At 55.5% G+C, this 13142-nt stretch overlaps 2 protein-coding genes across 2 annotated transcripts; both read left to right on the top strand.

The window, feature by feature from the left end:
• The first annotated feature begins 938 nt into the window (after positions 1-938).
• On the top strand, positions 939-4473 carry CALHM1 (calcium homeostasis modulator 1). Its single transcript, XM_065920103.1, has 2 exons — positions 939-1490; positions 3991-4473. Exons 1-2 carry the CDS (start codon positions 939-941, stop codon positions 4471-4473), a joined length of 1035 nt encoding a protein of 344 aa, XP_065776175.1.
• Positions 4474-7848: 3375 nt separating this feature from the next.
• CALHM2 (calcium homeostasis modulator family member 2) lies at positions 7849-13142 on the top strand. Its single transcript, XM_065920102.1, has 3 exons — positions 7849-8121; positions 10128-10842; positions 12072-13142. The coding sequence occupies exons 2-3, from the start codon at positions 10288-10290 to the stop codon at positions 12486-12488; spliced, it is 972 nt and encodes a 323-aa protein (XP_065776174.1). The 5' UTR covers positions 7849-8121; positions 10128-10287; the 3' UTR covers positions 12489-13142.

Here is a 13142-nt window from a genome sequence, read left to right as displayed (position 1 = left end):
CCACCGCCACCGGCACCACCACCACCATAACTGGCATCCCACCGCCATCGGCACCACCACCACCATAACTGGCATCCCACCGCCATCGGCACCACCACCACCATAACTGGCATCCCACCGCCATCGGCACCACCACCACCATAACTGGCATCCCACCGCCATCAGGACCACCACCATCATAACAGGCATCCCACCGCCATCGGCACCATCACCACCATAACTGGCATCCCACCGCCATCGGCACCATCACCACCATAACAGGCATCCCACCGCCATCGGCACCATCACCACCATAACTGGCATCCCACCACCATCAGCACCATCACCATCATAACTGGCATCCCACCACCATTATCACACCTATGACAGCGCCACCACCACTGCCCTCACTACATCATCATACCATTGTCTGCACTAGTGGAAGAGTCCTCTTGGATCCTGACACAGCATGGATGAAAGACCCAGTGGGAAGGGCAGAAGGAGGGTGACACGCTTCCTAGGAACCCAGGGGTCAAGGCCCGGAAGCTCAGGCCTCTGCAGCAGTCCTGGATCCTCCCAAACTTAAACCCTGCCCAAGGGCCGTGTCTTCCCAGCTGAGTTGGAGCCTCCATCCCCGCCCTCCTCCAGCAGCCAGAGAACTGGTCCCGGTCAGGTGTGGTCCTCGTGGTTTCCCAGTGGCGGAGCCAGCTGTAGAGACAGAGAGAAACCCAGGAGGGGTGGAGCAGAGGAGGGCAGACTGCTGCACCCATGGGATTGGTCAAGCTGCACCCTCCCGGCCAGCACCTGACTTGGAAGGTTCAAAGAAAGGTTCAAAGCTCTGCCCGGAGCTCTGCCTGTCTCAGCCATGAGGTGGGCGCTGGCTGGGTAGAGTGGGCCTCAGGGGCCATCCTGAGGCTGCGGTGAGGTGGGAGGAGGCCAGCAGTCCCCGTGGGGTCACCATGGACAAGTTCCGGATGATCTTCCAGTTCCTGCAGTCCAACCAGGAGTCCTTCATGAATGGCATCTGCGGTATCATGGCCCTGGCCAGCGCCCAGATGTACTCCGCCTTCGACTTCAACTGCCCCTGCCTGCCGGGCTACAACGCTGCCTACAGCGCCGGCATCCTGCTGGCGCCACCCCTGGTGCTCTTCCTGCTCGGCCTGGTCATGAACAACAACGTGTCCATGCTGGCCGAAGAGTGGAAGCGGCCGCCGGGCCGCCGGGCCAAGGACCCTGCCGTGCTGCGCTACATGTTCTGCTCCATGGCCCAGCGCGCCCTCATCGCGCCCGTCGTCTGGGTGGCCGTCACGCTGCTCGACGGCAAGTGCTTCCTCTGTGCCTTCTGCACGGCGGTGCCCGTGAGCCTGCTGGGCAATGGCAGCCTGGTGCCTGGCCTGCCCCCACCCGAGCTCGCCCGCCTGCTGGCCCGGGTACCCTGCCCTGAGATCTATGACGGCGACTGGCTGCTGGCCCGCGAGGTGGCCGTACGTTACCTGCGCTGCATCTCGCAGGTGAGGGGCCGGATGGCCTTGGGCTGGGGCTCCCCTTCCAGGGTCCCTCGAAAAGTATTCCTTCCCCGCTCTTGAAGTGGAGCTTCCTCAGGGCGCGCTCATGTTTCCCCAATAGATGGGGGCCCCCCCAGCCAGGGCTGGGTCTGCCCACTCAGACGCAGCTCCCTGGGGCGGGGACATATTTTCCCAAAGGAGGCCAGGGCTTCTGAAGGCAGAGGCAGGTGTCTTTCCTCAGGTCAGTGCCACCTGGAGAAAGAGGCCTGTGCCTTGTCCTGAGGTTCCCCTGAGTGGACCCAACCGCTCAGTCAGCCCCATGTCCTCCTTCCTGAGCTCCAGTTTGGAAACCTGGGGGAATTTGCATCCCTTTTCCTCTTCCAGGCCCGGGCAGTGGTGAGGCCGGTGGGTGACTGGGCCATTTGGGTACATTTCCCTGGCAAATGCCCCCAGATGGCATTCCCTGCTCAGGGGAAGGAGGCTTGAGTGAGGGGATGGACTGTTGGGATGTGCCCCAAAGGCAGGGCTGGAGGGCCCGCTGACAGAGAATTCTGGAGCTCTGGTCCTCCAGCCCTGCTTCCACGTTCTCTGCGCCTCTGGCCCGTCACTCATCTGAGCCCCTCAGGACTTCTCAGCAGTTGTTGTGCGTGGGCAGGGAGACCTGGGCAGGGGTCTGTCGGGGAGGGGACAAGACTACAGAAGCATGCACGCTCTGCCGCAATGAATCCAGACACCCCGGCTTCCCCTCCAGCCTGAACTCTCCCCTCCAGCCTTGCGTTGTCCCGGGTGCCCCTGTGAACCTCACACTCCGAGTGTACCATCTGAACTCTGTTTTCCTTCTTGCCTGTGCCTCCTCTCCTGTGAGCACTTGTCCATCATCCACTTTACCCTCCACCTGACCTTTAAACAATTACTTCATAGACTAAAAGGGGTCCCAGAGGGCAGACTGCCTGGCCTATAGTATGTCATTTGGACTTCGGGGGCTGAATTCAAAGTTTAATTTTAGAATTAGTTGACATCATCTAAAACTTGAAAACTATCACATAAAAATGAGATTTCCAGGTTTGCCTAAAACTTTAGGAGATTCAGCCCAGCAGGGCCCACATTTCCTCATCCAGCACATGCTCTGCAGTTTCCCCGCCCCAGGGCTGCTCTACCATAACCCACTGACCCCCACTACTGACAGCATTTGCCCTGCCTCGCTCACCCTGATTTGGCCAAATGCTTCTCTGTGCAGCTGGGGTTGACCCTGAAGTTCACACTGGGGGAGCAGCCTTCACCGCAGTGAGTTACTGGAGGAATAGAACCAGCACCTAAGTGCCCAGTGCTCTTCAGCACAAGTTTGAGCAATTGTGCAGTTTGTCTCTGTGACCCCTGAGGGCTCAGCTCAGAGCCCACACGGGAGGTACTGACTGAGAGCTGGCGACTGAAAGGCAGACAGCAGCAGGAGCCAGAGGAGAGGTACAGGACTCAGAGGAGGAAGTGTCACTGTGGATGGTCAAGGAGGGCTTCCTGAAGGAAGAGGCATAGTTAGTGAGGGCTGGTTGGCCTAATAATAGCGACTAACAGTTACTGAGCACTAACTAGGTACCAGGCACTGTGCTAAGTTTGTTGTCATTTTCAGTCCTCGGAACAACCCAATGGGATGGTTATGATCAACAGTCCCATTTTGTAGGTGGAGAAACTGAAGCACAGAGAAGGCAGGCACTTTGCTCCCAGTCAACTCTTAAGGACAGGAGTGCCTTGTTTTATTGCACATCACTTTATCAGGCTTCACAGATACTGCATGTTTCACAAGTTGAAGGTTCCTGGCCACCCTGCATTGAGAAAGTCTGTTGGTGCCATTTTTCTAACATCTTTTGCTTACTTCTTGTCTCTAGGTCACATTTTGCCAATTCTCATAATATTTTAAACTTTTTCATTATTATATTTGTTATGGTGATCTGTGATCACTGATCTTTGATGTTACTACTACTGCTCATTGAAAGCTCAAATGAGGGCTAGCATTTTGCAGCAATAAAGTATTTTTTAATTTAGTTATACACATTGTTTTTTATACACAATGATATTGTACATGTTATGTTAGTGTAAACATAAATTTTATATGTACTGGGCACCCAAAAATGTAATGTGACTCACTTTATTGCCCTGTTTGCTTTAATGTAACAGCCTGGAGCAGATCCCACCATATCTCTGGAATATGCCTGTGGTGCAAATAGGCAAACCCAGGCAGTCTAGTTCCAAGGTCTGCCCAGCTAAGTCCTATGTATTGAGAGCCAGGCCTACATACAGGGCATTTTACTCATGCAGTCTCATTCCCATGAGATGGTATATCTATGCCCATTGTGCAGAAGAGGAAGTGGAGGCCGTGAGGTGCCGTCATTTGCTCTTTGTGGTCAGTGCTCTTTTCCCTCAAGGCCCTGACACAAAGTGTGGTTTGGGGGCTTGGACAGGCATGGGAGGCCGGAGGGCAGTGCCCGGCTGACTCTGTCTTCTCTCTTCTCAGGCCCTGGGCTGGTCCTTCGTGCTGCTAACCACACTGCTGGCATTTGTCGTGCGCTCTGTGCGGCCCTGCTTCACACAGGCTGCCTTCCTTAAAAGCAAGTACTGGTCTCACTACATCGACATTGAACGCAAGCTCTTTGATGAGACGTGCACGGAGCACGCCAAGGCCTTCGCCAAGGTCTGTATCCAGCAGTTCTTCGAGGCCATGAACCACGACCTGGAGCTGGGTCACGCCCACGGGGCGCTGGCCGACGGCCCCACTGGCTCGGCTGCCCCTGCCGCCACAGAAGGGGCAGATGAGGAGAGGGAGAAGCTGCGTGGCATCACCGATCAGGGCACCATGAACAGGCTGCTCACGAGCTGGCATGAGTGCAAGCCGCCCCTGCGGCTGGGTCAGGAGGAGCCACTGGTGGGCAACGGCTGGGCTGGGGGCGGGCCCCGGCCTTCACGCAAGGAGGTGGCCACCTACTTCAGTAAAGTGTGAGCCGCAGCCAGGTGGAGAGGTGGGAATGGAGGTGTGAGCCCACAGCTCCTCAGACCCCCAAACTGGATGAAGAAATGAAGGCTGCAGGTGCTGGCTGTAGGCTCCAGGGCAGACCCACATGCCCAGGCACTCACCTGCCCATTTGAGGCGGGAAATTTGGAGTTGGAAGGGGACCTCAGTCCCCCAGCTATGGGACTATCCTGGAAGGTCCTGGAGTTATCGGGCCACGAGCAGTATTAGTCAGAGGGATTCAGAACTACCTTTGGGAGAGACGAGCTGCCATCTGCCCAGCCCCTCCCAGGCCACTTCACCCCTGGTTCACTATCTCCTCTCAGGCCCTGTGAACACCTTGCCCCAGCGTTCACTCATCTGTGATTTTTCTTAAGTATCTTAGTTCCCTTATGCTCAAGGCTCAGGGAAGTCTAGCCAGCTCATGAAGCAGGAATCCTCTGATTCTGGCTGGTCTCCTGAGTGAGGCTGAACAGACCAAAGTGGGCCATACGGACCTGATACAGCACCACCTGATGGGACACGCCTATGGTCACAGGTGATAAGGTATCAGAAGCTAGGTCCCATCAGGAGACGCCAGGATGGCCCATCACAGAGTTCACTCACCATCATCAAGGCGGACTGCACACTTAGCACGGGCACGAAAGGCCCCTGTCTTAGTCTGTTTGAACTGTTCTAACAAATACAGCAGACTGAGTAGCTTCTAAATGACAGAGGCCTCTCTCACTATTCTGGAGACTGGAAGTCCAAGATCATGGCACTGCTATGGTCATGTTCTGATAGAGGCCAGCTCACTGTGTCCTCCTGTGGTGGGTGAGACTGGGGGCTCTCTGGAGCCTCTTTTTAAAAATTTTATTTATTTGTTTGGCTGCACTGGATCTTAGCTGTGGCATATGGGATCGTGTCTTCTGACCAGGGATCAAACACAGGCCGCCTGCATTAGGAATAGAAAATCTTAACCACTGCACCACCAGGTGCCTTGAGCACCTCCCAAAGGTCCCACTCTTTAATCCCATCGCCTTTGGGGGTTAAGATTCAACATATGAATTTGAGCAGGGGGCACATTCAGACCATAGCACATGCCATGGGGAGGCCTTGGAGATGGCCCTGATATGTCCCTCACATCCAGATCTCAGGTGGAAATCAGACCATCCCCAGAGCATTTAGAAAGGGAAGCTGATGTCTTCCCATGTTCTCAGAGACCACATCCCCTGGGGAGGGGGTTCTGAAGTGCTGAAAGTCTCTGCCCTGAGGTGGGGGTGAGGGTGGAGGGGTGGGAGGGGAGCTACCTAGGGTGGAGATAACCCAGACGCAAGAGTGAGACAGAATGGGTCAAATGCTGGCTCTACCACTTACGAACTGTGTCCCTTGGGTCAGTTGCTTCACTTTGCCTCAGTTTCCTCATCTGTACAAAGGAGATGAGGCACCAACCTCATGGGATTGTGTGAGCTTTAAATGGGTGAGGTACATAAAATGCATGGCCTGTGGTAGGCCATATCCTCAGTACCTGGAGGATAACAAGGGTATCAATTTCCAAATCTGAGGGTTTCGCCTTCTCCTGGACAGAAGGAAGGGATGTAAGGAACTAGAGCTTCCTTTGTTCAGGGGGAAGCAGAGGGCAAGAAGATGAGCTTCTTGCACCAAGCATCTTGGGGGCCTAGGTCCCACATATCTAAGAATTCATTTTGATCTTGAGCCTTACAACACTGGGTTAATAATTTTCATTCTTCCTCAGGCATCCTTCCCTCTATTCCCACTTTTGAGATCCAGTCTCTCTCCCTTTAATTATTTGGGAAGAGGGAGAAACCTGGAAGCCTAGGTAGGCTGGAATCTTCCTCCAGGAGGTGGGACTTACTCTAGGGGGAGATTCAGAGTAAACCAGGGGTGTGTTAGCAGCTGGGAGTGGGCGGCGGAGGGGGTAGGGTTGTTGTCCAGAGGAAAAAAGCCATCCCAGAGTAACTGGGAAGTACAAATGTGAAGGAGGGTGATCCAGGGATCAGTGGTTAAGAATCTGCCTTGCAATGCAAGGGACGCCAGTTGGATCCCTGGTGCAGGAAGATCCCACATGCAACTAAGCCCATGTGCCCCAGCTGCTTGAGCCTGCGCTCTAGAGCCCGTGAAACACAACTGCTGAGCCCGTGCGCTGCAACTAGGGAAGTCCACACGCCTAGAGCCGGTGCTCTGTAACAAGAGGAGCCACTGCAATGAAGGAACCCGAGCACCGCAACCAAGAGTAGCCTCCACTTGCCGCAACTAGAAAAGGCCTGTGCACAGCAGCAAAGACCCACCACAGCCAAAATATAAATTAAAAAAAGAAATTTTAAAGAAATGTGAAGGAAAGAGTAAAATTTTAGGTCAGGCAAACCTGCATTCAAATACTGGGACTGTAGGACCTGTGGCAAGTCCTTTGACCCACAATCCTCTGACCCACAGAGGATTCAATCCCTGTGGGTCAATCCCTCTGACCCTCAGTTGTCTGTCTGTCAAACGGATGTTTAAAAGACCTGCTTTTCAGGATTATAGTGAGGCTAAAGGATAACTTCTGAGGAAGAATCTGGAACTGTATCTGGGACATGGTAAGATGTGAAAAAATGAACGTTGGTCCTTTTCCCTTCATTCCTGCACGTGAGCAAGCCCAGCTGAGGGAGGCCAGCAGGTCACTCAGCAGTTCTAAGGTCACAGAACCCCAAGACTGCAGAGTGGACAGGGATCCGGGGGTCTTTCCCTTGATCCGGGAGGGTGGGTCATCTACACTGTCTTTGGGCCGGGCTCTCCCCTTCAGCATTCCCGATCCATGACTTTTCAGCCTCAGCTTGTATACTTCCACAGACAGGGATCTCACGACCACTTTCTGGAACAGGCTGGATAGCTCTAACTTACAAAGGTCTTCATCTGCCTCCTCGTAATTTCCACCCACCAGTCAGAGCTCTCCCCACAGGGCCTCAGAAAATCCCTGGAGTCCAGAATTTTCTCATCAGCACTCCTGAGATTTGAAGCAGCATCTGGGGAGTGAGTGGAAGTGAGGACAGAAGAACCAGCAGGGGGAGGGCTTGCTCAGAGAGGACCAGGATGGGGGAGGGGGCCTTTGGCTTTGCATACCCCACCAGGAGTCAGCGTCAGTCTGGTAGCTCCTCTCCCCTAATCCTGCCTGGGGCTCGGTTCTGGCTGCTTCGGTCAGTGGGGACCAAGTAGAGGGAGTGCTCCTGGAACCAGCCTGGAGGACAGGCCCAGACCAGAAAGGCCGGGGGCCCCCTGCCTGGCTCCCAAACTGGTCCCACTGGTGCGGAGCCTCTGAAGGCAGGCGGGCCGCTGCAAAACTGACTCCTCCACTTCCTCTCCTCTCCCCGCGCCACCCGCCCTCCGCCCGCCCCCACTGCCTGGCGCCCGCCTGCCTGGAGGCTCTTTTTCCACTGGCTGGCACGCCATCCATCCCGCGGGGTTCAGCCCCTTTTCTGGCGTTAAACTTTTCGGAAGACCCCAACAGCCCCAGGCCCTGCCCGTCTCTCCTGGACAGAAGAAGCAAAAGGGGAGGGAGAGGGCATGGGCTGGTCCTCACCCAGGGTCTCTGATGTTTTTGCGCCACTTGGAGAGCCCTGTCCCTCGGAGGCCAAAGCTACCGGTGCCTGCAGCGGATCCCAGGTAAGGAAGGGGAGCACACAGGGCCACTCTGGGGCTACCCGGAGGGACTTTCCCAGGGAGCCAGGCCCCTCACTGAGCCCCCTCCTCCCACTCCCCAGGCACCTGTTTCCTGACAGGTCCCATCCAGGCCTGGATATGACACTCCCAGGCCTGGGGCCCAAGGGCAGTATTCTCAGGGGCAGTGTTCTCTCCTCTGCACACCACCCACCAGTGTTGTGATTTTTGAACCCAGGGGAGCATAATAGAGGCTGTTAAGTCAAGAGGACGGGTGGGGGCAGGGGGCTGCCTTTAACCGGATCATCCCCAGCAATATGGCAAACTCTTGTCTCCCAGGGAGTTAGAGTGGAGCTCCACGACCACTGGAGACAGTGAGTTAGGGAAGACAGATCTTTTCTCCTTCTCCACCTGGCAACCCACGTGGCACCCAGCTCTGCCCCAGCCCATCAGGCAGTCTTGGCAGGAACCAGGAGGGACAGTAGTCCAGAAAGGAGGCACAGAAGGAAATACTGGCAGGACTCCCCCACCTCTGCTGCCCGCCCCCCACCTCCCATGTCTCCACTCCCCAGCTGCCTCTGGCCTGAGGACTTTTGTTTTTCATCCCGGGATAGAAAGAACAGGGGCCACACCCTTGCCTGTGTGGGCGGAGCCTGGGAAGGGAGTTGGGGCAGAACAGGGCTGAAGCTGGAGGCCACGGCTACTTCCGGGCAGGCTGCCAGCACTGCTGCTACCCAGGCCGAGAGCAGGCTCAGACAGCCTGCCTTCGGAGGCCCCACTGTTTCTCGGGCATGGCCAAGCCTTAGGCTTCATCAAGGCCTTCTTTGCTGGCTGACTGGGCGGCCCCAGGCCTGGGGACCTGGGTGGAACAGGGCTGCTGGACAAAGAAAGGGGAACGGATGGGGAAGGGGAGGCTTGCCAGCGCTCTTGTGGATGGGCACAGACCAGGGGCAGTAGGAAACCAGGAAAATAGAGGGCTTGCTTAGCTTGACCCGCCGTTGTCCACTTCCCAGGCCTCCTTAGGTCACGCCAAGCACGTCCATATTTGAATAGCTTTGAGCAAAGCGCTTATCCTCTAGAGGTCTTAGTTTCCTGATCTTTGCCCCACGAAGAATTAACCCCCTTCCCCCTCACCATCAACCTCACCTCTGGGAGGCACTTTCAGGACTGGACAGGGTGAGATAGAGGGTGTCATACATGACAGTTATCAGGCACGGTTTATTCCCTTTCTTTCCCTCCAGCATTCCTAAGAGGAGGGCAAGGGCCGAATGATTTATCCTCTTTTCACAGATGAGGACACTGAAGTCCAGAGAAAAGTCATGAAGTATGTTGAGAGCCAGGATCCCCTAAACCAGTCCAGAGCCTGTGGTCTCCAAAATGAAAAGGCTCTTATGAACTCCCAGGAGGCTGCACCAGGCTCTCTACTGACTGGAGACCCCTTCCTCCACACCAGCCCATAGCACAGGGTCAAGCCCAAGTCCCTCATCCACGGACACCCTCTCCAGCTTGTATACCCATGGGCTAGACACCCGAGGACACACCCTCCAAACTGTCCTAGGTCCCCTAGCACATTAGCAGTGCCTGGAATCCCAAAGGGAAAGCCAGTCAATATCCCACATTCCCCAAAGCCACAGGGCCATTCCTAGTCCCTACCTCAAGGGAAGCTTATGGAGATGACAAGAACCTAAGTGTGTGAGGCAGACAGACCTGAGCTTGAATCTCAGCTCCGCACTCATGTGTGAGCCGGGCAGGCAATCACCCGGGGTAAGCCTCCACCTTCTCAACCATGCACTGGGCTATCACAGCTCAGTGCAGGACCGTGATGATGGGCAATGAGGGATGCAAAACACCTGACAGGTAGTAGGAGCTCAGTGAACAGTGGCTAATCTCCTTCCACCCAGGCCCTGGGGCTCCCCGAGTCTCCTTCGTTCCTCACCAGCCTGATTTCACAAGAGCCCCCTTGGTCCCTATTTTCAGAGGCAAATACTGATTTGTCATCTACTGTCCCACAGGAAGCACCCGGCTGGCCACTACAGAGGATGAAATGGCAAGACTGTGCCCTGACTTCCAGTGCCCACTAGCCTGCAAGCTCTCGTAGTCCCACCTGGAGCCATCACCTAGATCTCCTCCTGCCTCCACCCTTGCCGTCAGTCCTCCGGCTGACCCACCACCATGGCAGCCCTGATCGCAGAGAACTTCCGCTTCCTGTCACTCTTCTTCAAGAGCAAGGATGTGATGATTTTCAACGGGCTGGTAGCACTAGGCACGGTGGGCAGCCAGGAGCTGTTCACCGTGGTGGCTTTCCACTGCCCTTGCTCACCAGCCCGGAACTACCTGTATGGGCTGGCAGCCATTGGGGTGCCCGCCCTGGCGCTCTTCCTCATTGGCGTCATCCTCAACAACCACACCTGGAACCTGGTTGCTGAGTGCCAGTACAGGAGGACCAAGAACTGCTCGGCTGCCCCCAACTTCCTCCTCCTAAGCTCCATCGTGGGCCGCGCGGCCGTGGCCCCTGTCACCTGGTCTGTCATCTCCCTGCTGCGTGGTGAGGCCTACGTCTGCGCTCTCAGCGAGTTCGTGAACCCCTATTCGCTCACGGTTGGAGAAAGGAGCTTCCCACTAGCCCATGCCACAGAAATCCTGGCCAGGTTCCCATGTGGGGAGGGCCCTGCCAACCTCTCAGTCTTCCGGGAGGAGGTCAGCCGCAGACTCAAGTACGAGTCCCAGGTAAGACTGTACCAAGAGAAGCTCCTCTTTTCCCCCCTACCTGATGGTGAGTGGGCAGGTAACAGCTCAGGGTTAACCCTGGACTTAGTCCTCCGGGGCTGAGCTCTCCAGAAAATCACTAGATTATCAGTCTCAGGCATCAGAGCTGGGTATCCACGGGTTAGCGATTGGCGGGGCAAGGGTCAACGCCATCCCAAATAAGAGAGTTTTAAACATTAAAGGAATTTTCTTCTTGCTCAGTCCGAGCCTGATACCTGTCACAGATTAAGCCTTTTGTTCCAGCCGGATTGAGCACAAATCCCTGCCGTTTTACGAAACTTTTGCTGTTGGCCGTGAGCTGGTAGTGGAGGATGGCTGGCTCAGGGGACGAGCCTGTTCCCATCCCAGGAAAAGCCATTGCCCAGCAGAGTCAGCCTCAGGCATTGGTGACAGAAGAGGAGTCCCTTGAGACAGGAGGGGTGTCCGGTCAGGAAGTAGCACCTGCCGCCACAATCCTAGCCTCAGCCTCAGCTCAGTTCTGAAGGAGCGGAGTTGGTCAGGTAGAGGAGGCAAGGGCAGAGAGCTGGGCAGGAGCAGAAAAACAGCTTGTGTTAACTTAAAAGAAGCAGGGTGTGAGAAACAGGCAGAAAAGAGCAGTTTTCTTTTTTGGGGGGGTCACACTGCACATGATGTGGGATTTTAGTTCCCTGACCAGAGATTGAACCCGTGCAATGGAAGTGTGGAGTCTTAACCACTGGACCGCCAGAGAAGACCCGAGCATAGATTTTCTAAAGGTACATAAGTAACACAAGTAGAAAAGCAGGGCTAGAGACAGCACCAAAGGAGACGGAAGATAGCAGAGAGAGAGATAAAATGTGTCTGATGCCCACAGATCCCTGTCCACGCTTAAATGGGGAAACAAAGATGACCTTGACTGTCCTAGTCCTCAATAGGTGCACAGCCACACGAGACAAGCACATGAGTGATTTCCAAGAGGCTAAGTCTAAACACAGAGAAGCTGTGAGCTCCAGGGAGTGAGGGCAAAGTGGAGGAATCACAGTCAGAAGGACCTGCTGCCCTTAGAGGAACACAATCTGAGGCCAGGGAAGTGACAGAGCCAGCTCTTAGGGGGTTATGTCTGGTTCCACCCAGCCCACACCCTCTGACCAGCTCCCGCCACTTCTTCCCAGGGCAGGTGGGGGTCCAGGCAGTTCCCTGCCCGCCCTCAACCCTGCCCCTTCTCTGGCCAGCTCTTCGGGTGGCTGCTTATCGGCGTGGTGGCCATCCTGGTGTTCCTGACCAAATGCCTCAAGCAGTACTGCTCACCACTCAGCTACCGCCAGGAGGCCTACTGGGCGCAGTACCGCGCCAACGAGGACCAGCTGTTCCAGCGCACGGCCGAGGTGCACTCGCGGGTGCTGGCTGCCAACAACGTGCGCCGCTTCTTCGGCTTTGTGGCGCTCAACAAGGATGACGAGGAGCTGGTGGCGAAGTTCCCGGTGGAAGGCACACAGCCGCGGCCACAGTGGAACGCCATCACCGGCGTCTATCTGTACCGTGAGAACCAGGGCCTCCCACTCTACAGCCGCCTGCACAAGTGGGCCCAGGGTGTGCTGGGCAACGGTGTGGCCCCAGATCATGTAGAGATGTCCCTGCTTGCCTCCTGAGGGTCCTGTCCCCACACTCTTGGCCAATGACAGTATTTGGTCCCAAACTGAACCCCACTGCCTGCTCACATCAGCATCAGAGGGGACTTCTCTTCTTTGGCTGCGTGTGGCTTGTGGGATCTTAGTTCTCTGACCCAGGGCTGAACCCTCGCCCTCTGCAATGAAGGTGCAGGGTGCCAACCATTGAATTCTCCAGAGATTTTTTTTTTTAAACCATGGATTTTGGGGGAAACAGGCCAGGAGAGAAACGAATACAAAGTAAAATTGGGATATGGATGTGAGAGCTGGTAGACGAGGTGGGCTCTGGCAGGAAGGCCCTCAGACCTGAAGAAGTCCCCTTTCCTGTTGCCACAAGCCACTTGGTCAATGACTTTAGAGAAAAGACCCTTTCCCAGAACTGGTCCTTCATGAACTATGATGTGGAGGATGACCTCTGGCTAGAGGGACCCAGTCCCACCAGTGTGGGAAGCCCTGACCAGCAGAGTCAGGAGACAATGAAACTCACCAGCAGGCTCTGCGTGCAGGCTATGCAGTTCATTTATAGAACTGCACATGGACATCTGGCTCGGTGTGCACAGCTGGGAAGCAGCCCTCGGGCATATGCTTCCAGCTTTGTTTCATACACATTTTTGATAAAGCTTTTCTTAATATAAA

The sequence above is a fragment of the Muntiacus reevesi genome, chromosome 2 (genome assembly GCF_963930625.1).
Source record: "Muntiacus reevesi chromosome 2, mMunRee1.1, whole genome shotgun sequence".
Taxonomy (NCBI): domain Eukaryota; kingdom Metazoa; phylum Chordata; class Mammalia; order Artiodactyla; family Cervidae; genus Muntiacus; species Muntiacus reevesi.
The sequence above is the reverse complement of the archived record's forward strand: the minus strand, read 5'-3'. Positions and strand labels throughout refer to the sequence as shown.

Bases quoted from the DNA above. Each gene is read 5' to 3' on its own strand.
- CALHM2 (XM_065920102.1), top strand. From the start codon at position 10,288: ATGGCAGCCCTGATCGCAGAGAACTTCCGCTTCCTGTCACTCTTCTTC. The intron at 10,843-12,071 runs GTAAGACTGTAC...TTCTCTGGCCAG, and splicing joins GACTCAAGTACGAGTCCCAG to CTCTTCGGGTGGCTGCTTAT.
- CALHM1 (XM_065920103.1), top strand. From the start codon at position 939: ATGGACAAGTTCCGGATGATCTTCCAGTTCCTGCAGTCCAACCAGGAG. The intron at 1,491-3,990 runs GTGAGGGGCCGG...CTCTCTTCTCAG, and splicing joins ACCTGCGCTGCATCTCGCAG to GCCCTGGGCTGGTCCTTCGT.